The following is a 26,397-nucleotide window of genomic DNA, read 5'->3' as shown; positions in this document are numbered from 1 at the left end:
CACTGGGGCGCTCTTCTCTTCGCATCTTTGGGTTGGCATGCCCTCACGCCTCGAATATGGATTTTCCTGCTATTATCTAAATAAAATAGAGCTGTAACACTGAGCTGTAACACTGATTTATCTAAGAGCTATAATACGGTCCGTTTGAGACCTCAGAACTATAACACTGTCTGTCCAAAACCCGAGAGCTGTGACACGCCGACGGGGGCTTTAATGTCCGTCACTCCAAATCTTTGTTGTGATGAGACAAAAACCGAGGAGCATACACTCGCCTGACAGAAAAAACCCTGATGCTGGGAAAGACAGAAGGCAGGAGGAGAAGGGGATCACAGAAGATAAGATGGTTTGATGGTATCACCGACAATGGACATGAGCTTGAGCAAGCTCTGGGAGATGGTGAAGGACAGGGAAGCCTGGCGTGCTGCAGTCCATGGGGTGGCAAAGAGTTGGACACGACTGAGTGAGTGAACAACAACAGCAACACCCTTTGTCTGATAAACATTTTAAACCTATTGCATTGGATGGGATTCAGAGGGGGGATTGCATTAAAGAATCACTGTTGCTGCTACTGCTAAGTCACTTCAGTCGTGTCCGACTCTGTGTGATCCCATAGACGGCAGCCCACCAGGCTTTGCCGTCCTCGGGATTCTCCAGACAAGAACACTGGAGTGGGTTGCCATTTTCTTCTCCAATGTGTGAAAGTGAAAAGTGAAAGTGAAGTCGCTCAGTTGTGTCTGACTCTTAGCGACCCCATGGACCGCAGCCTACCAGGCTCCTCCATCCATGGGATTTTCCAGGCAAGAGTACTGGAGTGGGGTGCCATTGCCTACTCAGTCCCAAATGGAAGCTAGTCAACTTTTCACAGGTATTGTTTCCTTTAAATTCCCTCAGTCCTCTCTCAACAAAAACTCAACCTGTGGGGGTTGGGGGGTGGGTGAAGCAGCATACGGTAAATGCCTTGGTGATTCCTGAATATCTTTTACAAATTGTTCAAGGATGCAGGGAACTGGGGTGGGGGGCTCCCTGTGGTGAGGATGATAAGTCACTTTGTTCAGGGGACATAGGTGCCTCTTGGAAGACATTTAATTTCTTATAAGTCTCTCTGCTTTTAGCATCAGACAAACTGCTTTTAGCATCAGACAAACTGTACTGATTCTATTAACACACAGCATATAACAAAGGGAACACCCAAAGCTACAAAATAAAAACAAACAAGCCAACCTCAAACCTCTAAACCCTTGACCTTCCCAAACACACAACCCTCACATTGCTTTTGCTTTTTTAATTTTCAAGATGTAGTGGGTTTTTTTTTTTACATTTTATGGGGGGCATCTTTTCTCTCAGCATTGCTGAGTCCATTATAGAGAAACACAGATTCTAACTGGCATCTCCTTCTAATATGCCTTGTTGTAAGTAATTCCACTTATCAATTATATGTCACCTTGGAAACAAAAAGGGCTGTGCACTATTTTTAGTTTATTATTACTTATCTCTTTACCTCTTTGAAGTAAACCATTCTCATTCACACGGGGGTGGGGGGGGGGGTTGGGGTGGCGGGAATGAGTCATCCAGAATTAAAGAGCCTTACCAGCCTAGAGTGAATCCACAGAGCTAGAATTAGAATGCTAATTCTAATTCAAATCTAGTGCTCTTTTCACTAAACCCCAGTGCTCTTTGGCTTTCCTCATTCTGAAAGGCCTGAGGCCCTAGGAATCAGAGTATATATTATCTGGGTGGGGTGGGGGTGGGTGGAGAGGCAGGCTGGCTTGGAGAGCTAAGACAAAACAAACCAAAACCAAAACCAAACCAAACCCCAAATCCCCAAATTGAAGAAGGCTTAAAAAATATGAATCCTAAGTCAAGCTGTACTAATGACTCTTTATTTGACCTGGGGTAGGACATTTTATTGCTTTGTAACCACCAGGACCACTCACACAGCACAAATTACATTTTGCTCTGCATCACATTATTTGGCCATATGTCTCATCCATCTCTTTTGTAGCCTCCACAACATGGAGGTCAGGGAGAACGCTGCACTTGGGGTCAGACAAAGTTGGATCTAGTGCTTGCAGGAGCAACTTGGACAAATCATTCTCTGAACCATCTCTGTAAAGCAAGAATATTCTCTCCTTCACAGGGTTATTATGAGGATTAAATGATATAATATTTGCAAAAGTCTTCTCCTAGCACCAGGCACATGGTAAGCACTCCATAATGTTGAATGAATAAATGAATGGCCTTAAGTCAGGCCCTTCAAGTGCTATGTTAATTCCTTCAGCCCACTAGGATACTGTTGAGTTCAGCACAGCACACCATAGCAGTGACTTCCTGAATAGTACTCTAATGTTCCCCAAAGGCAGAGAGAAATTTCATAGTGTCACTGCCTGGTTATACCTGTTCTGGGAATACAGTAATTCCTTTTCCAGTGCTGCCAATCTATTACCTTTCACCAAACACAAAATTCACTTTAAGAAGGGGCAGAAACACAAGTGCCTTTCTGTTAGATAGAGGTTGGGAGAATATATTATTAAAATTGAAACCGACTTCTCTGATTTCTTAGCAAAAAAATCAGATTGGAAGCCAAACAGCTATTTGGCCTTTGCAGACCCTGGATAGTGATGACCTTGGGGGAAAGGGGAGAGTTGGAGTTATTCCAAACTGTAGTTACGACATTTGTGTGTATATTTACTGCCTGTGCTTATGCTCTCTGCATTTAATTTTTACTCTCTAAGCCTTGAAGAAGTCACAATTTACCAAGAGCACAATTTAATACATATGGGTAGAAATATAGGCACATATCTGTTTCTCATTTCCTAATCATATTTTCTACACTCCCTATATACCTGATACTTCTTCTTTTTCAATCTACTTGCTCTGATTCTTGAACTTAGGTAGACAATAATGATTTGTTAACAATAAACATGCCCCTAGCCCTTCCCTCACGCTTCTTTACCCAGGAGGGCCTCCCTAAGATTCAAAGACAAAATCCTGCCATATAGTTAGCACCTGGTGCAGCTCATCAAAATATAATATCCTTTCCCAGATGATTGGAAATCTCGGCAATGCCGTCACACAATGAGGTGTGCAAGAAAATAGTTTGTGGGTTGATTTTCATCATTAATTTGATATTGCACAGTTTTTGTGGGACTTTAAAAGAAATGAATTTTTATTACTTTTAAGTACTGCACATAGAGTAACTCCAACTCATCATATTTTAGCAGTTATTTTTCGGGGGAAGGATGTATTTTAAACATGCCTATGTTAGAGTGTCTGGTGGATCATTTAGGATCAGTGTCCTGTTGCTTGATGAAATCCAGATCACTCCAATGAAATCCAGATGGGGAAACTGGGTCTCTGGCAATGGCTGCCAGATCTTCTCCGTATGAAATCTCTCTAGCCTGTATGCAAATTCAAAACTCCATATCCTGGAAATCCCAAACCAATTAAGTGGCGCTCCGCTTCTTAGTTACTGGACTAAACACAGGGAAGCGATTCTTTCTTCCCTGAGGAAATAAGTATGTCTTACATACATCTATCTTGGCACAAAAAGGGCTAGCTAAGCAAATTAATAGTGTAAACAGGACTGTGCTGGGGAATGTTTGTCCTACTTAAGAGAATAAACTTTTTATGCACTTTGTGCACATCCACTTACATACAAATAATTGATATGCTAATTACAAATGATTCTTAAAGCTCTTTCCCTGAGGTACTGTATGATGTTGTTAGTGTAGTTTGAATTACTAGCATGTCCAGTGCTTGGAAGTAATAAAAATGTATTTTAAAATATTCCGTTATTCAGACTGGCTTTCCTCTAATTAGGCTGAGTTAGTGAGGCTTGCCTATAATTAAATAGGATAGATATTTTTCTACTTTCATTTCTAATATATTTAAGGTGGCTCTCCCCAATTCCCCATCCCGCCCCAACCCTGGCATCCATCATCTTGTTTTACAGGATTCTCCTGCCCAGAGCAAGCATACACAAACCTCTTAGCATCCAGCTCACTCTTCAGCAGCACTTGCATGGTCTCTAGGCAAACACACTGCCTTTAGTGCCTGGCACACATCCATATCCTTTCACTTGTTAACTTAGCTGGATATTTGATATGGCTTTTTTGAGGTGTCTTTTCTTTGGTCTTGCTTTAAGTACCAATGGGTATGGCTCTTTTCCGATAGTGCAGTGGGTAACAGCACACAGAGAGCAAAGCCCAGACAAACTTTGCATTGGGCTTTTTTGTCAGGTAGAGGACACCAGATTTAACTAAATCTCTGTACAGACCACATCAACAGGATTCAACAAGGCAGCTCATCAGTGCCTGCAGCTGCCGGGTGAATGACTGTCAGGCGCATTCAGAGCAGAGCCTAAAGGGTAGCTTTTTTAGGCTAGAGGGAGGGGACAGAGCAGTGATGAAAGAACAAGGGAGGTGGGAGAATTAGGGTGGGCAAGGGGGTACATGGTAATGAGCAGCTAAGAGGAATAATATGAATTTTGAAGTTAGAATGTTCCATCAAGCACAGACATAGTCAAATTTAGGATTCTTTTCAGAGCAGCCCTGCATTAGAAGGTATAATTCTCAAGTTTTCCATTTATGAGCTGGGTCTTCCTGTCTCTGGATAGTTTCAGAGCATGTTCTAGCATCAGAAGCTATTAAACTGCTGTGGAAGAATCAGGTCACTTTTTCCAGGGGGCAGGGATCATTCAGCACTAAAAACAGTGCAGAGAAGGTACACATCATAGAGACAGAACAAACCCACTAAGTCCTAGGAGATAGTCCTCCTGAACTTACATGAAAAAATAAATCACCTAGGAAGACTGCTCGGCGTAGGGGCTGTCATGGTGTCAGGGCTACTTGGTACAGGAGTGTAGGAACAGGTCATGAAAGCCACTGATCTAGAGGGGAAGAAGGATATAAGAACTGTCCCTTTAACCACTGGATTTAAAGCTCAAAGGATCAATCAGGTAAGGGAAAAAACCAGTTCTCCGCTGTAACCCTAATCAAGTACTGGTGACAGCCAGGGCAACACAGATAATTAAGCACAGTTGCCCCTCCTCCAAATTATCGTATATTCTTAGGCACTTAATGTCTTTTGAATTTAATATTTTAAAAGACACATCAAACTAGGAACATTAAATGAATGGCCCACTTTGGCCTCATTTCCACCTGTGCTTAATGTTAACCGTGAATTTAATTAGTATCTGAGTCATCCATTTTCCAGAAACAACAGGCAATTTGCATCTGCCATACCACAAAGAGGCAGAATAGAAGTTTATAAAACAGAATGAAAACATTGACTACAAATAGCTTACTTATGGAGGGCTGAGATCAAAGTGCAAGGCTTATACAAAGAAGTAGCAGCTTCCATGACCTTTATCACTGGGCCTAAGTGTGATCTAGTGATGATCAAGGTGGTATAGCTGTGACCCAACTGAAGAGAGTAATTTTGTAAAGATTTTTTACCAGCTCTCAGATTGTGATGAAAATGGGATGAAGATGGAAGTAAGGCTATATAAATTATTTGTTCTTAAATGCTAATTTCTGGAGAATTCTTCCCTTCTCATCAGATGAAAGAGAATTTTGAAAAAAAATTGTATTGCTTAAAACATTTATGTATGAATATGTATTCATATTGCTTTTGCCACATCACCAAGCTCAAAGGAGTAGGCTATAATTGTGTTCTCTTTCACTGAGGATCTATCTACCTGCTTCGGAAATTGAATGATAAGGAATCTGGAGTCCCAGATAGAAGATAAATTCAAGATGACTTATCATTATAATGAAAGAAGAACCTATCATCATTAAAACATCTCTTCTTTAAATATTAACATTAAAAGTCAATAGGGAAAGGAAACATTTCACTTAAATATCCTTTAGTGATGTCCCTTGGCTCTCATTTTACTTTACGGGTATTGGATGAACAGATTATAGCATGGATGGAGAATCTCTACCCTATATGTTGATACGCCTTCTGCCAGGATCAAGAGATGATATAAATTATGCCTGTTGTTATCTAGTTACTAAGTCATGTCTAACTCTTTGCAACCCATGGACTGTAGCCCACCAGATTCCTCTGTCCATGGGACTTCCCAGGCATGAATACTGGAGTGGGTTGCCGAATTTCCTTCTCAAGGGGATCTTCCTGACTCATGGATCGCATCCATATCTCCTGCATTGGCAGGTGGATTCTTTACCACTGAGCCACAAGGGAAGCTCAGTTGCAAAATAGCATAATGTTAAAAGCCTTTGGCAATAGTAGTCCCCTAAAAACCACATGAAAAGAAACTAATTATATAAGGAGACCTCTATAAAATGACATGTGACATTATTCACTTTCTAACATAGGAAGTCAGGATTTTCTCCATTGAAAATAAAGGAAAGAGCAGATTTACACAATCTCCATGTTTCCAAACTTTAATTAGAAATTAAAAACCTAAGAAGTGGGACTTTCCTGGTGCTCCAGTAGTTAGGACTTTGCCTTCCAATGCAAGGAGTGCTGATTCGAGCCCTGGTTGGGGAGCTAAAATCCCACATGCCTCATGGCCAGAAAACCACAAACATAAGATAGAAGCAATATTGTAACAAATTCATAAAGACTTTTAAAAATGGTCCACATCAAAAAAATTAAAATTAATAAAAAAACTAAGAAGTAAAATCTCTCAATATTTATTCTTGTTTTTGATGCATAAAATTACAAATTAAATCATAAACAAATGGACTGTGTACACTACAGATCATGTGGTTCATTTGCATAATCTTAAAAGGTTTCTTTTTTTAAGGACTTTGCTACAATTCCTGGAGATAAAAATCTGCAAGAATTCTTGGGGATGGTATTTCCTCCTTGTGATACATTTCATACTTTCAGAATCAATACAGTGAAAGTGACTATACTACCCAAAGCAATTGCAAGATTCAATGCAATCCCTATCAAGCTACCAATGGTATTTTTCATGGAACTAGAAAAAATTTCATAATTTGTAGGGAAACATAAAGACCCCAAATAGCCAAAGCAATCTTAAGAAGAATGGAACTGAAGGAATCAGCCTTCCTGACTTCAGACTATACTACAAAGCTACAGCCATACAGTGGTATGCAGATGACACCACTTTAATGGCAGAAAGTGAAGAGGAACTAAAGAGCCTCTTGATGAAGGAGAAAGAGGAGAGTGGAAAAGTTGGCTTAAAACTCAACATTCAAAACGACGATCATGGCATCCAGTCCCATCACTTCATGACAAATAGATGGGGAAACAATGGAAACAGTATCAGATTTCCTTTTTTTGGCTCCAAAACCACTGTAGATGGTGACTGTAGCCATGAAATTAAAAGATGCTTGCTCCTGGGAAGAAAAACTATGACAAACCTACATAGCATATTAAAAAGCAGAGACAGTACTTTGCTGACAAAAGTCCCTATAGTCAAAGCAATAGTTTTTCCAGTAGTCTTGTATGGATGTAACAGTTGGACCATAAAGGAGGTTGAGCACTGAAGAATTGATGCTTTCAAATTGTGATGCTGGAAAACACTCAAGTGTCTCTTGGACAGCAAGGACATCAAACCAGACCATCCTAAAGGAAATCAATCCTGAATATTCACTGGAAGGATTGAAACTGAAGCTGCAATATGATGTGAAGAACTGACTCATTGGAAAAGACCCTGATGCTGGGAAAGATTGAGGGCAAGAGGAGAAGTGGGTGACAGAGGATGAGATGGTTGGATAGCATCACTGACTCAGTAGAAATGAGTTTGAACAAGCTCAGGGAGATAGTGAAGGACAGGGAAGCCTGGAGTGCTACCGTTCACGGGGTCACAGGGAGTCAGACATGACTTAGTGACTGAACAACACAGTCATCAAGATAGTATGGTAGTTGAACAAAAACAGAAATATAGATCAATGGAACAAAATTGAAAGCCCAGAGATAAATAAATCCATGCATCTATGGACACCTTATCTTTGACAAAGAGGGCAAAAATATACAATGGAGAAAAGACAGTCTCTTCAACAAGAGAAGGTGCTGGGAAAACTAGTCAACTATGTGTAAAAGAATGAAAGAACACTTTCTAACATCATACACAAAAATAAACTCAAAATGGATTAAAGACCTAAATGTAAGACTAGAAACTATAAAACTCCTAGAGGAAAACATAGGTAGAACACTCTCTGACATAAATCATAGCAAGATCCTCTATGATCCACCTCCCAGAGTAATAGAAATAAAAACAAAAATAAACAAATGGGACCTAATTAAACTTAAAAAGTTTTGCACAATGAAGGAAACTATAAGCAAGGTGAAAAGACAGCCTTCAGAATGGGAGAAAATAATAGCAAATGAAACAACTGACAAAGAACTAATCTCTGAAATATACAAGCAGCTCATGCAGCTCAATACCAGAAAAATGAACAACCCAGTCAAAAAGTGGGCCAAAGAACTAAACAGACTTTTCTTCAAAGAAGACACACAGATGGCTAATAAACACATGAAAAGATGCTCAACATCACTTATTATTAGAGAAATGCAAATCAAAACCACACTGAGGTATCATCTCAGGCTGGTAAGAATGGCCACCATCAAAAAGTCTACAAATAATAAAGGCTGGAGAGGGTGTAGAGAAAAGAGAATCCTCTTACAGTGTTGCGGGAATGCAAACTGGTACAGACACTGTGGAGAACAGTATGGAGATTCCTTAAAAAACTGGAAATAGAACTGCCATATGATCCAGCAATCCCACTGCTGGGCATACACACCGAGAAAACCAGAATTGAAAGAGACACATGTACCCCAATGTTCATTGCAGTACTGTTTACAATAACTAGGACGTGAAAGTAACCTAGTTGCCATCAGCAGATGAATGGATAAGGAAGTCGTGGTACATATAAACAATGGAATATTACTCAGCTATAAAAAGGAATACATTTGAGTCAGTTCTAATGAGGTGGATGAAACTGGAGCCTATTATACAGAGTGAATTAAGTCAGATAGAGAAACACCAATACAGCATATTAACGCATATATATGGAATTTAGAAAGACGCTAATGACGATCCTATATGCAAGACAGCAAAAGAGACACAGATGTAAAGAATAAGCTTTTGGACTATGTGGGAGAAGTCAAGGATGGGATGATTTGAGAGAATAGTATTGAAACATGTATATTACCACATGTAAAATAGATGGCCAGTGCAAGATCGATGCATGAAGCAGGGCACTCAAAGCTGGTGTCTGGGACAACCCAGAGGGATGGGGTGGGGAGTAAGGTGGGAGGGGGTTTCAGGATGGGGGGACACATGTGCACCCGTGGCTGACTGATGTAGGTGTATGGCAAAAACCACCACAATATTGTAAAGAAATTATCCTCCAATTAAAATAAATTAATTAATTTTTTAAAATGTGGGCAGAAGACTTAAACAGACATTTCTCCAAAGACGACATATAGATGGCTAAGAAAAACATGAAAATATGCTCAACATCACTCATTATTAGAGAAATGCAAATCAAAACCACAATGAGGTATCATCTCATGCCGGCAGAATGGCCATCATCAAAAAGTCTACAAAAAATAAATGCTGGAGAGGGTGTGGAGAAAAGGGAATCCTCTTACACTGTTGGTGGGAATGCAAACTGACATAACAGCTATGGAGAACAGCATGGAAATTCCTTAAAAAACTAGGAATAAAACTAACACACGACCCAGCAATCCCACTACTGGGCATATACCCTGAGGAAACCAGGATTGAAAAAGACACATGTACCCCAATGTTCCCTGCAGCACTATTTATAATAGCTAGGACATGGAAGCAACCCAGACATCCATTGGCAGATGAATGGATAAGGAAGTTGTGGTATATATACACAATGGAATATTACTCAGCTATAAAAAGGAATGTGTTTGAATCAGTTCTAATGAGGTGGATGAACCTAGAGCCTATCATTCAGAGTGAAGTAAGTCAGAAAGACTTATATTATCCATATATCCATAATATCCATAATAATCCATTATCCATAATAATATCCATATATTAATGTGTATATATGGAATCTAGAAAGATACCTATGATCCTATGTTCAGGGCAGCAAAGTAGACACAGATGTAAAAAACAGACTTTTGAACTCAGTGAGAGGAAAGGGTGGGATGATTTCAGAGACTAGCATTGAAACTTATCTATTACCATATGTAAAACAGATAACCAGTGCGAGTTTGATGTATGACGCAGAGCACCCAAAACCAGTGCTCTGTGACACCCTATTCCTCTGGGATAGGGTGGGGAGGGAAGTGAGGGGGTGCTCAGGATGAAGGGGACATGTGCATGTATAAGTGTGGCTGATTCATATTAATGCATGGCAAAACCATCACAATATTGTAAAATAATTATCCTTCAATTAAAATAAACAAATATATTTAAAAAATCCCTAAACTTGTTAAACTCATTTTGAAAAATTTCATACTTCCATGTGACAATTTGGGGACAGTGTAACTGATGGTTAATACTCCCTGTGTGACCTTAAGTAAATCAACCTTTTTAAGTTCCAGTTCTCTTATTTGGAGAAAGAAATGGCAACCCACTCCAGTATTCTTGCCTGGAGAATTTCATGGACAGTCCATGGGGTTGCAAAGAGTCAGATATGACTGAGTGACTAACACTTTCACACTTTCTTATTAGTAAGACTGGAATAAGAATACTCTACCTTTGCAGGTACTGTATATTGTTAGAAGTATCAAATGGAAAAAAATCAAATAAATGATCAGTATAATTCCTGGCACAGGCAAGTCCTCCCTAGGAACTAAGCTCCAGGATGTGGGAGCTCCAGGATGTTTACCACCATAGTACCTATGTACAGGGTGGGAATGAAGCAGAGACAATAAATATTTGTCTAGTGAATGAATAAAATAGTGCCATTATGCTAAGTGAAATTGCTCAGTCGTGTCTGACTCTTTGCGACCCCATGGACTGTAGCCTGCCAGAATCCTCCATCCATGGGATTTTCCAGTCAAGAGTATTGGAGTGGGTTGCCATTTCTTTCTCCAGGGGATATTCCCGACCTAGGGATCGAACCTGGGTCTCCTGCATTACAGTCAGACTCTTTACTGTCTGAGCCACAATGAAAGCTCATCATTATACTAAAATATAAGCAAATCCCTTAAGTTATTGCATTGGCAGTTCCCTTTTCATTCTTGTTAATTAATGTCTTAAAAATTCTATAAGGTGACTTAAGGCAATCAGTTCTTTTGTAGGAAGGTCAGAGTGGCTTCAGAGAGGTGAATTATGGCTCCAGACCTATAGGAATGAATTCTTGTGATTAAAACAATCCTGACTTATATTTCAGAGGCCATGTCAGGGTCTAAGGAAAATTCTCATACAATAAATATAAACCGCAGAGTCACTATATGATTTTTTTCTCTTCCTCATTGAATAGCAGTGGAGCTCAGTGTAGATGGATGAAGGAATTCCCCACAGAAATAAAAGCTTGAGTTTAAGTGAGCTATTCCTTCAATGAGGTTGCTGTGGTCCTAGAGATCAAGTTCTTTCCAGGTAGGCTATCCTGGTTATCCCAAGCATAGTAGAATTAATGTTTGTAAAAACCAGTTTGAAGAGCAATAAAAAAATTATTTCGAATAGAAAAGTATAATATTTTTCTCAAAAAAGAAGGGGCAAAAATTTTGTTGTTGTTGCTGCTGCTTTTTTAAACTTCTGGAATCTCTGAATGTTTCTTTAGGTCAGTGCTCTTTGATGGAGGAAAAAAGGTTTCTTTTAATTTTGGGTTACAGCAGATAAACCATAGGATTCAAGGTAAACAGGCCAAATACAGGAAGATTTTTATTTTAATAATTACTACTGTGAACCCTAGTTCACTAGAATAAGATTATTTCTTTGATCAGGCTGATCGCTCTTACTAGCAAAGTATTGCATATGTGGATATAAAGACTGCTATTGATTGAAAAGCCCTGCTTAATAGGGCCTTTCATAAGTCCTAGTCATTGAGAAGTCTGTATAACAATGTGTTTTCCTTTTGGCGAAATATTTATGCAGTGTCTCTAATTAATTATTTTACAAAGTTGAATAGTCAAATATTCTTAATAAAAGGTGATTTTCTCCCCAAAGTGTGTCAACTTCAGTATGCTTTGTATCATACACATTATATATATATAGGAAGGCACCATATACATAACCTTTCTATGAGATATATCCTAGTAAGTGGATGTTTAGTAAAGAATGCTTTCTGGATGTTAGGGCTGTAAAATGATAGGTAGGGTAAAAACTAAGAAGTTTGAACACAACTCTAAAATTCTTCTTCAGATTATGCGTATGTCATGACAGTTCACAGTGGGCAAACAGTTTGGTCATCCTGCAAGATTTAAGGTTTCAGAGCAGTACCTCTCTTGAATCAGCTGCAAGGAAGTACTTGGTTATTTGTCCTTTTTTAAAATTCCTTAACTATAGATGTTCCCAAAAGTCATCAACACAGCCTTTTGGGTAATAGTTTAAACATTATTAAGACTATCTCACATTGCATTCAAATACAACTAGAGAGCAAACATTAAATAAAGGCAGAAAGGTAGTTTTCAGATGACAGAGCTTGGTAATTAGGAAATGGTCTCTTTGGCAAAACAGCTTTCCTATCCCATCAAACTTTGCCTGTATATAAATTATGGGAGGCTTTGGGGAATGGTGACCCTTGCCCTTCTAAATTAGCATTGAATGACCTAGGGAGCGCTCACTGTGAAATTGTCTTTTTCATAAAATGGAACTTCTGGTGTTGAAAATCTTCATGTAAAGATTCCATATCTGATCTATCAAGAAAGAATCCCTAAGATAATTTTTTAAAAAAATAAAGAGGGTATGTTTAACCTTAAGATGAAACCATTAAGTTCCTGCCTAGCTGTTAAAGTCAAAAAAAGGCTACAGCAGAGGAAAAAGCCATAAGGAAAAGAAGGAAGGAAAGGAAGGAAAAAGGGCTCCTAAATTCAATATGGAAAGATAGATAGTTCAGAAGCAAACCAGTGGCAAACTAAAATTAGAGCGTCTTATAAGTGAACCAGCAATAAGAGGTCCTTTATTTCTCACAGGTAAGGAGTCAGAAAACCAGTCGGCTCATGGAACAAAAAGGATGAAAGAGACTGAAGATGAACTGAATGACTTTTTTACATGGGTAAGCTATTCCTGTCTACTCTGTCTTTTGAGGTAGGCAGATGAACCAGATGTCATAGTGGTAAATGAACAAGATGCTCTGATTCTAAGCAACAAACTAGAAGTAATCAAAAGCATAATGACTGAGACTAAGTGATACTGTTACTAGAGCTGACCCTCTGCAAAACTAGTTGGCAAAGATTGTTTGTGCCCCCTTCCCGCTACTTCTCCTCTGAATGCTCAGGGTGCTCATGCTCTAACCCTTGCAAAATCTGCTATTATGAAATGGCAGAGTGTGGGTGAGGAGGAGAGATTGGGCCAGAATTCCATTTAAGGCCTATTTCTCATTGTAGAACAAAAGTATGTTTCCTGTTAAAGGAATTTCATCAGCTATTAGTCCAACAGTTGGGACAGATGTTTGGGTCAGGAAGCGTTCTTGGCACCCTTGGGATCAGAGGTGCCTTCACATAATGCCCCGACCACACTTGACTTCTGAAAGAAATCAAAGGGAAAAATGACTGTCTCTCTAATCAAAACCTGGAGCCTGGGTTTTGATTCTAGGTGATCTCTGTACAGTTTGCTGGTGGAGCTGCAACGGCAAAAGGGGCCCTGGGAGCTATAAACTAATGAGTGTCTTGTACTCTGGTACACAAGCTAGAAGAATCTTTAATAAATGCTGGCTTCCTGTATACTCTGGGGTAGAGGTGGCAATATGGTAATCATGTGTGATCCTCCATGGATCTTTTCCTCCAGGCTAAATCCACTTTTAAAACATTTAATTAAGTTTGATACCAAGGCTATTTTTAAACATGAATTACTGTGGGATAACAATTTTTAAAAATCATGTAGGAAGAACTGGTTTAGACAGAAATAGGGGAGAAACAGACATTTTTTTGACTGAAGACTTGTTTGGGGGTGGGCGCTGGGAAATCCTCAAGTCTGCAGATGATACTCAGCTTTTCCAGGCAGTGAAATGACAAGTTGATGGGGAAGAAAGGAAGACTTCAGGAGGTTTCATGACTGACAGATGAGCTTCAATAGGGGCACATGTAAGGTAATCCATTTAGGGAGGGCCAGAGATTACAAGCTACACTTGCAGGATGATGGGTGCTGACCTTTCAATTAAGGCCCAGGAAAAAGCACTAGGAAACCCTGTGGACAGAGTACTGAAGAGAACAATCTAGTTTCCTGCTATGGCAAAAAAAAGGGCAACAAAATGTTGGATACTGTCAATAAGAGAATTCAAAGAAAAACAAAATAATTCTTCTTTTACACAGAACCACAGGACATCATTGGCAAAGTTACGTCAGCAACTCTGATCTGCACATCTCAAGGACAGGACAGAGCCTAAGGGGAACAAAGAAGGGCAATTAAAACCATCAATGGCAGACTGAAGAAAGAAAAAGAGCCTTTTCAGTTTGACAATGCAGAGGTAGTAGCCAGGGCACATGATCAAAATATGAAGAGGCTACTGCTACGGCTGATGACCTGACATGCCAAATCTCTTGAGCTAAGAGGCACCTTTGGACCATAAAGTTTTTATTTTTTAATACTTCTACTTTGTTTATACAACTGCCAGTAGTGACGGCCAGTGCAGGCTCCTTTGGGAAGCCCTTCTTTCCACCAGAATGTTGGGAGAAATCTGAGCCAAGTGGGAGAGGGATCAAAAACACCTCAATCCCCATTACTTACCTTATGTTGACTTGCTGACTTCTAGTCAGACTCACTTTCTCTACTGCCAATGTCAGCAATGAATTTGTACCTGAGCGATCCCAGTTTTTTATGAATATGAGTTTAGCCATCCTTTTCCTCATTCTGTAGGGCTTTTTAGCCCCAGTGGTCTGGTCTACACACTGGCACTAAACTGTCTGCCTACAAGTGGCTGTAATTTTATCTTTAACCATACTGCAAAAAAAAAAAAAAAAAAAAAAAAAAAACAGAATTTCCGACTCCAATTTTAACACAACTGATAGAACTCTAATATTCACGCCAGTGGATGGAAGCAGATCTCCATAATGGAAAACCGAAACTGACCCTCCCAGGCTAATGAAATCATACTACATGCAGATTTTACCTAAGAAACTAGCAGACAAGGGATTCCCCAGTACAGCTGAGAAGCTCTGCTCTTGGGAAGGCCTTAATCATATGGGGTGGCAGGTAAGATCAAACCGATAGTGTGGGCTCTGGTCCAAACACACTGCTCTCCCAGACAGGGGCTGGCTATCTGATCAAATAAGCATAGTGAGCAGTGTACAAATGGCATGTGGGTATATAGTAGCTTTTAATTTTTTTTAATGGTTCTTTGAAAACAAGAATTCTGTGAGATTAGAGGCCATTTCATCTAATAGAAATGTAATGCGCTTGTTACTGGCTCAGCACTGCTGTCATACCTTTCACAGATGTGGTAATACTTCTCATCCTGTATGCCATCCTGAATGGGCACATTTACACTGTAGTACCGTCCCTTCCCTAGGCCAACATCAGACACGTCACCTGTTCCTGTCAAAGAGAGGAGCACCAACAACAGTTTTAAGAACACGAGATTTAGAAAATATGACGGCTTCTCTGAGTAGGAATTCCAAAAATCAAAAGGTCAATTAAGAGAACAATCTTGAATGGACGATGGTTTCTAAGGGAATGAAATTAGTGAGTAAGAAAAAACTTGTAAATAACGTTGGGGAAGTAGTAAAATCATAAGAAAATAGAATTAGTTTAGTCTCCATCTTGTTGGACCAAATGAATGAAAAAAGATAAACTTCTCTGCTTGACTTCTCATACACCTTAGATTGACATAACATTAATATATCATTACACTTATCAGGATGTTGGGGGTTATACAGGCTATCTGATAGTCCGGTAAGTGTAAGTGAGCTATTGACAATCAATGAAAAACATCTGGAAAAAGCAGCAGCGTTACATTCCTTTTATCATTGTCACCTGAAATGACCTCTGTTAAATTTTTGCATGTAGCACCAACAAGGTATTCATAGCATGTAGCTATCCAAATACAAGATATAAGAAATATATAGAAGAACTGCAGTATTTATTCCTCAAATGTAACACTGAGCACACAGATCACTTGCCTGGGAAAAATCCTGGGGAGAATTTGTGCAGGGACACCGTCATGACTTTGGAGGTGAAACTGAAGGCATCTTCTACACCTACCGGAGAAAGAAATGGCAGAAGAAACACTCCATTAGTGCAACTCCTGTTTTCAACAACTGAAACTCTAGAAAGCAACTGTAGGAAGGAAGAGAGAGAAGGTAGCAATAATAAGGCTAGCAAGCTATGGAATAAAAGTAACAAAACTCAGGTCTTGAATCTCTGTCATTAGAGGATGAGCTAGAACTTTGGCCCCAAGTGAAGTTAGGGTTCCTTTTCAAATTCATTCAAATTAAAGCTGGACATTTCCAAGCAATGGGGATGCCCAGGCTATCTTTCACAATGTGTTCTAAAAGGTGGGGAAGGACTAGAGCTCAGAATTGATGTATTATCAACAGAACTGCATAAAGGAAACTGGCACCATCTTGGAAGTTTTATATTTTGTTTTGTTTCATTGGTTCTAAGTTATATTCTTGGGATTTTTTTTTCAAAGAAGTACAATATGGCAACACTTTGAAAAACATCATCTATACCAACATTAGGCACTTCACAGTGTAAATCTAATTTTAAAATGCCTTTCTATAATACAGATTTGGTTATAAATGCAATCCACCCAAAGTTCCATGTGTACTAAGTACATGTTTCTGGCTAAAACATGGGAGGCTGAAAGTAGCCCTTTAACAGCAGCTTGATGACAGCTTTTTGAAGCTTGGAGAAAGATAGGAGGAAAAACTTAAAGAAAGGAATCTCCTTTTCATTTTAACAGAATCAGAAAATGAAGAGAGGCCTGGGAGATAGATGATGTCTCTTATAAGCCACTACTTATTCCGATACACACCCTACTTACCTCTACACTTTTCCTCCCAGAATCACATAATTGTCATACTGTATTCAGATAATCTGGTTGTAAAATGGGAGGACTATTAGCAAATTCATGTATTACCCTCTTTTATACTTCAAATAAAGAAATTGTCTCTGTTTACTTAATGCTTCAGTCTTCTTTAGAGGCCAACAGAGACCTTAAAAAATATTAACTCTATTTGTATATCACAGGTATGTTTGAATTTCCCAAGCCTTATGCTTTGCCCTAGGGAGGCAGTTAACAGCAGTTAAAGGCTCCAGGCACAAAGCATTAAGTAAACAAAAGAAAATGAATTAAACTAGTATTTTAACTTAGAAATGGAAGTATAAACAAGGACAACTCATGACAATCCTGATTATTTATCCATCAAGAAAGGTAGTACCAATTTACACTTCTCTCAGTGGTGTATGAGAGTTACCCTTTTTCAATGTCATGACTGACACTAGGTATTATTCTTTTTAATCTTAGGCAGAAAGAATGTTCTTGTTCTAATTTGCATTTCTCTGAGTCTTAGGGTGTTAAGCACCTTTTCATATGTTTAATAGCCATTTGTATCACTTCTCAAGGGAAATACCATTAGGTGTTGTTAGAAAATCATACTTTAAGAAAAGACAGAGAGGAGGGCAAGGGGCTTGGTGTGAAAGGGAAGAGTGGCTAGGTAGCTGAAAGAAAGTGAGGATGGGGTAGGGGTGCTGGTGAAGCCACTGCAAGGTGCTAGTTACGGAATCATGGGAGATTTAAAATAAACCAAATGTGTAAGTGTTTGGAGGTGGGGCAGGGGTCACTGGAAGGGAGGTGCTGAAGAGGGGAAATAAACTGAAATGAAACACACCATAAAAGCTGGCTAAAACAGGAAACTCTAAATGGTGCAGAAATAACATTGCAAATGGAAAGAATGGTTTCAGGTGACAGTCTTATTTCATTCTTACATGGTTCAATAGACTTGATTCTATTCTTGAACTCTGATACAAAGAGTTTGAATTTCATAATCACTCATTCATTCAACAAATACTTTACTGAACCACTACTATAGGCATAGGTCTGTCTGTTCCTGCCACTGTGTAGGACAGAAAGAAGTAAATAAATTGATCTGTGCTCTGAAGGAACTGAAAGTTTCTATGGGATGAGAAGACACAGACACATTAAAGAATTCACTAATAATACAATATATAGTTAAATATCAAATCAGTGATAGAAACAATACAGGACGTGAGCAGGGGGAGAAACTACTCGGACAGGAGTGGTCGGAGCAGATTTACTACCAACCTGAGCTCTTAGGCAGAACTTGAAGATACAAAAGGGTAAGAGAATGCAAAACTAGGTTAGGAAAAAGTACCACAAAGTCAGGAAGGTGGGAACAGTGAGATGTGTCCGGGCATCACTGAGTACAGTAGCGCAGACAGCAAGTAGTGAGAGAGAAGGCTGGAGAGAGGAAGTGTGGCCACATTGAGGCAGGCCTTAAAAGACAGGGCAAATAATGTGGACTCTACCTTGAAGACTACTGGTTTTCAAAGTGTAGCCTGTGGAACAACTGGGGTGTTATTAATATGGAGACTCCCAGTTCCATACCAGACCTACTAAATCCAATATCTGGTGAATGTGGCCTAGGGATCTGCATTTTACAGTAAGCCCCCCACCCATAGGTCAGCCTAATCTGCATTCAAGTTTGAGAACCATTGCTGTAGGCCAATGGTTAGCAAACCAAGTGGCTCCATAGTATTTTAGACTTTGCAAACTACATGGTCTTTATTGCACTTTTTTCTTCACAACCTTGTAAAATGTAAAAAACCATTCTTAGCTTGCTAGTCATACAAAAACAAGCCACAGGCCAAATGTTACCCTTGTTATAAGCAATCAGAGTCTCTGAAGGGTTTTGAGCTAAGCTGTGTTTTGCATTGGCTGAATATTCAGATATTCATTGGACATGGTTCTTGAAGTAGTGTGTTGGTTTAACTCTTCTCTCTTCTGTTACCTTTAATTTTCTGTCACCATTCCGGAAGCTTCCATCTAATTGAACTACCTGGGGAGGTCTCTCCCACAATTTCTTCCTTCTTTTTCTTTTTTGGCAGTAGAGCTGACCCCAGCTTCCATGATATACTACTCCTATGCCTTGATTATGTTAGTTTGTCTCAAAAGAAACAGGGAAGCAGCAATCACTAATGTGGGGGCAGGAAGGGTATATTCTTAACTAGTTTTACTGGATAAGTGTTCCTAGATTGATGAAAATATATGTCGCACACGGGCTATATTTATATGAGAAATAGAATGAGGGTAGCTGTCACTTAAGCTCTACATTCTAAATGAAAGGTACACAGGAGGGCTGCATACAGCCTTTTAGTGAAGTCTTCTAAGAGAGGATTAATGGGGTTAAGGCAAATTGTTACAGTCTGCTACTACTAAAAGTTAGAGAAGATGCCCTGGGTTTGTGCAAGACTAAAAATTTTAACAATACAAAGCAAGTGGCACAGATCTTGATTACTACATGAGTTGATATCCCTGTTGGTGAAAAATTCAGAGTGTTAGTCCATCATGCATCCCTTCTGTTTTTTTTTTTTTTAATTATGTCACCTTTTATTATTTTACAGCATATTTCCAAAAAATGCCATTAAAGTTGCCTTAACTGCTCTATAAGACCTGGAATCAAAGAACACTGAGAATTAGAACACACACATCAAGCTGTAATACCTACTTGTGCTGAACCATTACTACCAAAGGGATGTTGTTTCCTAAACAAGCAGATGTGTGGCAATGCAAAATAAAATACAAACTGGTTAGAACAGTAAACTTTGTTTCAATGGCTATAGAAAGGAGGTGGTTTTGTTGTGTTTTTTTTTTTTAATACATCTGGTCTGGCAGCAAGATGTAATATGCATTTAGAGCAATACATGCCCTGAAAGCTTATATTTTCAGTTGTGTGCATCACCTGAACTCAGAGCCCAGATGAAAAAAGTAATCACTCTCCACACCCTCAACACCCCTCCCTCCATAAGGTCACAATATTCCTAAACTCGAGTTTCTTGAGGAACCTGACGCTCTCTCTGTAGTTAACCAGCTCCGAGACCTAGCCGCAGATCCTTTAAACCGACGAGCCATTGTCCAGGATCAGGGATGTCTGCCTGGCCTTATTTTATTTATGGACCATCCCAACCCCCCTGTCGTCCACTCAGCTTTGCTCGCTCTTCGATACTTGGCAGAGTGCCGTGCCAACAGAGAAAAGATGAAAGGAGAGCTGGGAATGATGCTAAGCTTGCAAAATGTTATACAGAAGTCTACAACTCCAGGGGAAACAAAACTGCTAGCCTCTGAAATCTATGACATTCTTCAATCTTCCAATATGGCAGATGGGGATAGTTTCAGTGAAATGAATACACGTCGAAGGAAAGCTCAGTTTTTCCTGGGAACTACAAACAAACGTGCCCTTCTGTTTTAAGAGCAGCATCAGGACTCTCAGTTCTGACTGCAGGTTTCATTTAGAACCTATGGAAGTGGCCTGAGGGAGGTTACTAAGCACTGGAGTAAACACTAAGAAATCTTACCCTCATTTCCACTTCCTAAAATTCTCTACTGGAGAGCTTCACTACTGGAGGAGAGGGGAGGAGAAATTATAGGAACCTGGTATTTTGAAGCAGCTTGGTCAGCAAAGGAGGAATTGCATCAGTTAAAAGAATCTCTACCTACTTTAGGATTCTCAATTAGGAAAATTTCAATTGCAAGAGGCATTTCTCCTGTTACCAGCTGCCTAGAAACAGCTTTACTGATAAAGCCTGCCAGTCCTAGCAGCAAAGCTCCTCTGAAGTGAAGGGCTTACCATCTCCATGGTGCAGATCCAAATCCACATAGAGAATACGGTCAAATTTCCGTCGCAATCGTAATATTCCCAGGACAGCATCATTGAGATAACAAAAACCAGATGCTTCATCTCTGCAAGAAAACAAGTTGCTTTAGCCAATAGCCACAAGCAATCCAAGGGAGTCTTTATAGCCAAGGATCTAACCCTTGAGATCCATTCCCTTATAATTCCCCCTTCTTTTAAGAAAAACAAAAACATACCTACAAAGATTATATAGTAAATGGCCCAGAATGACCAGGGAATGAAGTGTTTTCATAAACTAAATATTTAGGTTGATTGGTAATATTGAAATATAATGAAAAATATTACCAATCAACCTAAAAAAATGGAAAAAATATATATAACTATATTGAACAAAACAGAATATTTTTTTAATGATTCAGGAGTCATTTTAAAAAACTGGAGTACCTTGAAGTCATCATGATGAACATAGATTACTACTTAAAGGAGCTTAAGAAATCTAGAATCTAGAAGGGGCATTAAAGATTATACTGCTCAGCCATTTGTAGAAGGTGTTGGAGATTTGATTTCTCTGTCCTGACCCTATGACATAATCTAGAATTTTTTTTAGTACATCTTGGACTTGTTGCTCATAAAAGCTGAGTATAGAATGTACAAATGCATAACCTCCTGGACAATACAGTGTGGTTGCCTTTCCATAAATGTAATTATTACAATGATGATTGAAGCAGCCTCTTTTAAAGTTTTTCTGTCTCCTTCACTTAAGTTGTCTTTACTGACTTCACTGATGTCCTTCAATATTTTTGCTATCAGTGATACTGTGTCACTTTAACCTCTTGTCAGCATATTAACCTACTCTTTTATTACTCTTCCATTAAGCCTTGTTGAGTAGATGTAAAAGAACATCATCATCAAACATGTGTTATAATTTGTTCTTTAAGGCCTCATTCTAAATGCTTCAGTTTCTTTTGCTTCCACAGACTGAATATTCAGTCCATTTTTTCCTACATTCTCCCTAATATTTTACTTGAAATAGAATTCTAGGCATGAGCATCAGTTAAAATGGCTACTATGAGATCGTGAAAAGTGAAAGTCGCTCAGTCGTGTCCGACTCTTTGAGACTCCATGGACTATACAGTTCATGGAAATCTCCAGGCAAGAATACTGGAGTGGGTAGCCCATTCCCTTCTCTGGGGATCTTCCCAACCCAGGAATCAAACCCAGGTCTCCTGCATTGCAGGCAGATTCTTTACCAACTGAGCCACCAGGGAAGCCCAAGAGTGTAAAGTCTTTGTATTGCTTACACAATGCATAAACTTCTTCATGAAATCTCTTCTATAATATTTCATATGCTGCACAATGCCCTGGTTCACAGACTACATCAATGAGACAGGTACACTAGACAGCAGGAAGTTGGTAAAAATATCACTAGACATTGGCTTTACTCATGAAGGTGAACTTGGTGATCATCTAGAGAAAGAATAGACTGGCATTATATATGCAGCCAGACTGAAACCAATTAGAGGAAAAGGTTGGTCCAACCTTGAATTCTGTATAAATAAGAATTGAATATGTAACTTTGAAAGTTCTTGGATGCTATTTTCCAATTATGAAAAGCTTACAATTTATGAGTCTACCTACCATTTTAGCACATGAAGAAAGAGACAATGTGTCTTTCTACTGAAATCAATAACTTTTAGGTAGTTGGGAAGGAACATTAAGTGTTTTAGGCAAAAAGAGGGAAGGAGGGAAAATACAAATCAATGCAAGACATACTTTCTCCCCTCAGAGAGCCTACAATTAAGTTAAGGAGACAGGTCATGGCACAGAAATACAAAAGCCAAAACAAAACAGAACAAAACCAAAAAAAGCAAGCAGAAATAGTATGGCATATAAAAGAGAAAACAGAGAAATTCTATAGACAAAATTGACAAAGCAGAGACAGTACTGAAATTTATCTGAGCCCTGTGCTTTTGGAAATCAGTGTGAGTAGGAAACCTCTCATCCTTTGTATTCTGAGAAAGTTAACTGCAAAAGACCACACTGCCCTGGCATATTCCAGAAAGAACCATTTTCATGCTTCCTCATGACTCTCATAAGACTCACAGATGATTATCTTGTTTACCTGCCTTTATAAAACTACAGGTCCCCCTTCCTTTTCTTTGAGATGTTCTTTATTAATGAACATTTCTCCTATGGCAGTAGCCTGAATATAATAATAATAATGTCTGTAATTCAGAAAGGCCTCATCAGTCTGTAATATTTTCCTAATATTTTTCTTATATTTAAAGAAATCTATTCTCATTGGTTTATAGAATTAAGTGTTTAGATAAACAGAATATTCTTAAAATTCCCAGAAAATAAGGAAATTGAACTTTTAAGACTTTTAATGTTCTGAAAAAGTATTCCTATAAAAATAAGCTCAAATGTTTTAAGAATTTAAGTTTGCCTAATATAGGTAAATCTTTGGCAAACAAGACTAACTTAATAATTTTGGTTTACTAAAATCAGTTACAGTTTTTCTTTATCAATGGTAAGTATAATATAAACGTGGATTTTTATTCTAGTTGGGTATATTCTTCCTAAATTTGTAAAGGTTTACTGATTGAATAAACTAATGTTACCTCTATTAAATGTTTGAGATTATGACAAATGCAAATTTGTTTAACAGAATTGAGTCATTATTCTGAAAAACTTTATTTCAACAGTAATTATGTCAGTCTGATGATAATTTATAAGATCTTTAGGTAACTGAAGACTTTGGGTTGATACTAAATTGAGTTACTTAATGAATATTCATTATATACCTAGATCATTTCTAGGTAAGTGAATGCACTAATTACTAAGCATAATATTGGGTTTATATACTTTTCTTCTTATTTTTACAAGCTACAGAGAGGCTATATGTATTTGAGTCTGTTAATGAATATGTTCTTTTTGCCACTTTGAGTTGTATTATAAGGAATATGTATAGATATAGAAAGTGGTAGAAAGTGTTTTTGAGGAAACCAGATCTGAAAGAGACATGTGCACCCCAATGTTCATCGCAGCACTGTTTATAATAGCCAGGACATGGAAGCAACCTAGATGCCCATCAGCAGATGAATGGATAAGGAAGCTGTGGTACATATACACCATGGAATATTACTCAGCCGTTAAAAAGAATTCATTTGAACCAGTTCTAATAAGATGGATGAAACTGGAGCCCATTATACAGAGTGAAGTAAGCCAGAAAGATAAAGACCATTACAGTATACTAACACATATATATGGAATTTAGAAAGAAGGTAACGATAACCCTATATGTAAAACGGAAAAAGAGACACAGAAATACAGAACAGACTTTTGAACTCTGTGGGAGAATGTGAGGGTGGGATATTTCAAAATGAGATTTCTTATGAAAAATTCCAGCAAAGCAAGCCTAAGGTATATATGGTAAATTAGCATTTTTGCAATACCTATATAAATAATCAGGCCAAATCTAATGAGGCCTAATTTTTATTTTTTAATATTTTTAAATTGAGGTAAAAGTCACATAATAAAAAAATGATCATGTTAAAGCATACAATTCAGTGGCATTTAGTACATTTATAACACAGTTCAATCTCTACCTCAGTCTAGTCCCAAGCCATTTTCACACCTCAAAAGAAAACCCTGAACTAATCAGTCATTCCCTATTCTTTCCTCTTGTGTCCCTGACAAGTACCAATCTGCATTCTGTCTTTACAGATCTACCTATTCTAGATATTTCATTTAAGTGGCATCATAGAATAACATGTGATCTTCTGTCTGCTTCTTTTATTTAGCATGTGTTTGAGGTTCATCGATATTATAGCAATCATCAGTACTTCATTCCTTTATATGAGTAATATTCTATTGTATGTATATACCACTTTTGTTTATACATTCATCTGTTGATGGACATTTGGGTGGTTTCCACTATTTGACTATTGTGAATATTGCTGCTATGAACATTTGTGTACAGGTATTTTTCTGAGTACCTGTTTTTAATCCTTTTGGATACATACTTAGGGGTGGAATTGCTAGGACATGTGGTAATTCTATGTTTAACTTTTGAGGAATAACCAAGCTGTTTTCTACAGGGGCTACAATTTACATTCTCACTAGCAATGCACAAGGGTTCTAATTTCTCCACATCCTCACCAATACTTGTTATTTCCTGTTTTTTTTTTTTTTAATTCTAGTCATCCTAGTGGGCATGGAGTCTCATAGTGGATTTGATTTACATTTCCATGATGACTGATGACGTCAAACATCATTTTGTGTGTTTATTAGCCATTTGTATGTCTTCTTTGCAGATATATATATATATATATATTCAAGTCCTTTGTCAATTTTTACATTGGGTTGTTTCTCTTTTTGTTGTTGAGTTGCATGAGTTCTTTATATATCCTGGATACCAGACTCTTACCAGATATATGATTTGCAAACATTTGCCTCCATTCTGTAGGCTGTCTTTTCACTTTCTTGATGATGTCCTTTGATGCACAAAAGTTTTAAATTGTTATGAAGTCCAGTTCATCTATTTTTTTCCTTCTGTTGCTCGTGAGACCAACCTTATTTTGAGTTTAAGAACAATCTTTCTAGGACTTCCCTGGTGGTTCAGTGGTTAAGACCCCATGCTCCCAATGCAAGGGGCACAGGTTCGATACCTGGTTGAGAAGCTGCAATCCCACATGCCAAGCAGAATGGCCAAAAAAACAAGAATCTTCATTTGAGATTATCTTTGATCAAAAGGAGGAAAATGAATAGAAAGTTTTTTGGTTTCAAAGGAAAACTGACTCATCTATAGCATACCATTCCAGGTTATCAGAATCTAGTTATTGTCTTTGAACAATTTTGTATATCTTTATAAACTGCAGGTTGCTGATGACTATGCAAACTTTGTCTTCTGTGGTAGATGTAACTGACTTCCATTCCTGTGTAGAAAAACCAGCTTTGGTACCTATTTGGAAACTGGACTGGGTCCTATTACCTTGCCCAAATTGTTGATCCTTACCAACTTTTCAATTCTTCTAGTTTTCTTCAATATCTGGCTAATACTTCTGGCTAATAACTTCAACATCAACTTCTCCAAATTTTCTTCCTGCTGCCTGACTTGAAGTCATCAAGAACTAAAACCTGACTGCTCAAATCCTTATTGGGATCCTATGTTGCCTTACAGCTTGCTCTCTTCTCTGGGATCTGAAGCAGTTCTGCAAACTAAAGCCACACGTACCTGGAAGAACTCATCACTGCAGCAGACAATGCATGACTGGAAACCTCCTTGAATAAGCTGATGCCTGGACCACTAAGGAAGTCTGGAGGAATGCTTAGGTCATATACATCCTTATATGAGTGGTAATCTAGACTTTGGACACTGTCACCAAGAGCATCTGCATCCTCCTTCCATAAGTGGTCCTGCAAAATGGGTTTTCCTTCACTTGTCTTAGAATACACTTGACCTTTATGGTTCACTTCTTGGCTTTTACTATAATATAAACT

The 26,397-nt window shown here is 38.5% G+C and overlaps 1 protein-coding gene across 1 annotated transcript in view; it reads right to left on the bottom strand.

Annotated features, from left to right (window-relative positions):
- The window catches only part of HDAC8 (histone deacetylase 8), a 179,909-nt gene extending 158,905 nt beyond the window's left edge, over positions 1-21,004 (bottom strand). Inside the window, exons 1-3 of the mRNA XM_043458020.1 lie at positions 20,890-21,004; positions 16,201-16,278; positions 15,508-15,616 (exon numbers count right to left, since the gene is read on the bottom strand). Of these exons, the coding sequence (XP_043313955.1) occupies positions 15,508-15,616; positions 16,201-16,243 (152 nt within the window). The 5' untranslated portion in view covers positions 16,244-16,278; positions 20,890-21,004. The remainder of the gene's footprint in view (positions 1-15,507; positions 15,617-16,200; positions 16,279-20,889) is intronic.
- Positions 21,005-26,397: the final 5,393 nt, after the last annotated feature.

Source organism: Cervus canadensis, chromosome X (assembly GCF_019320065.1).
Source record: "Cervus canadensis isolate Bull #8, Minnesota chromosome X, ASM1932006v1, whole genome shotgun sequence".
Taxonomy (NCBI): domain Eukaryota; kingdom Metazoa; phylum Chordata; class Mammalia; order Artiodactyla; family Cervidae; genus Cervus; species Cervus canadensis.
This window is presented reverse-complemented; position numbering and strand designations above follow the sequence as displayed.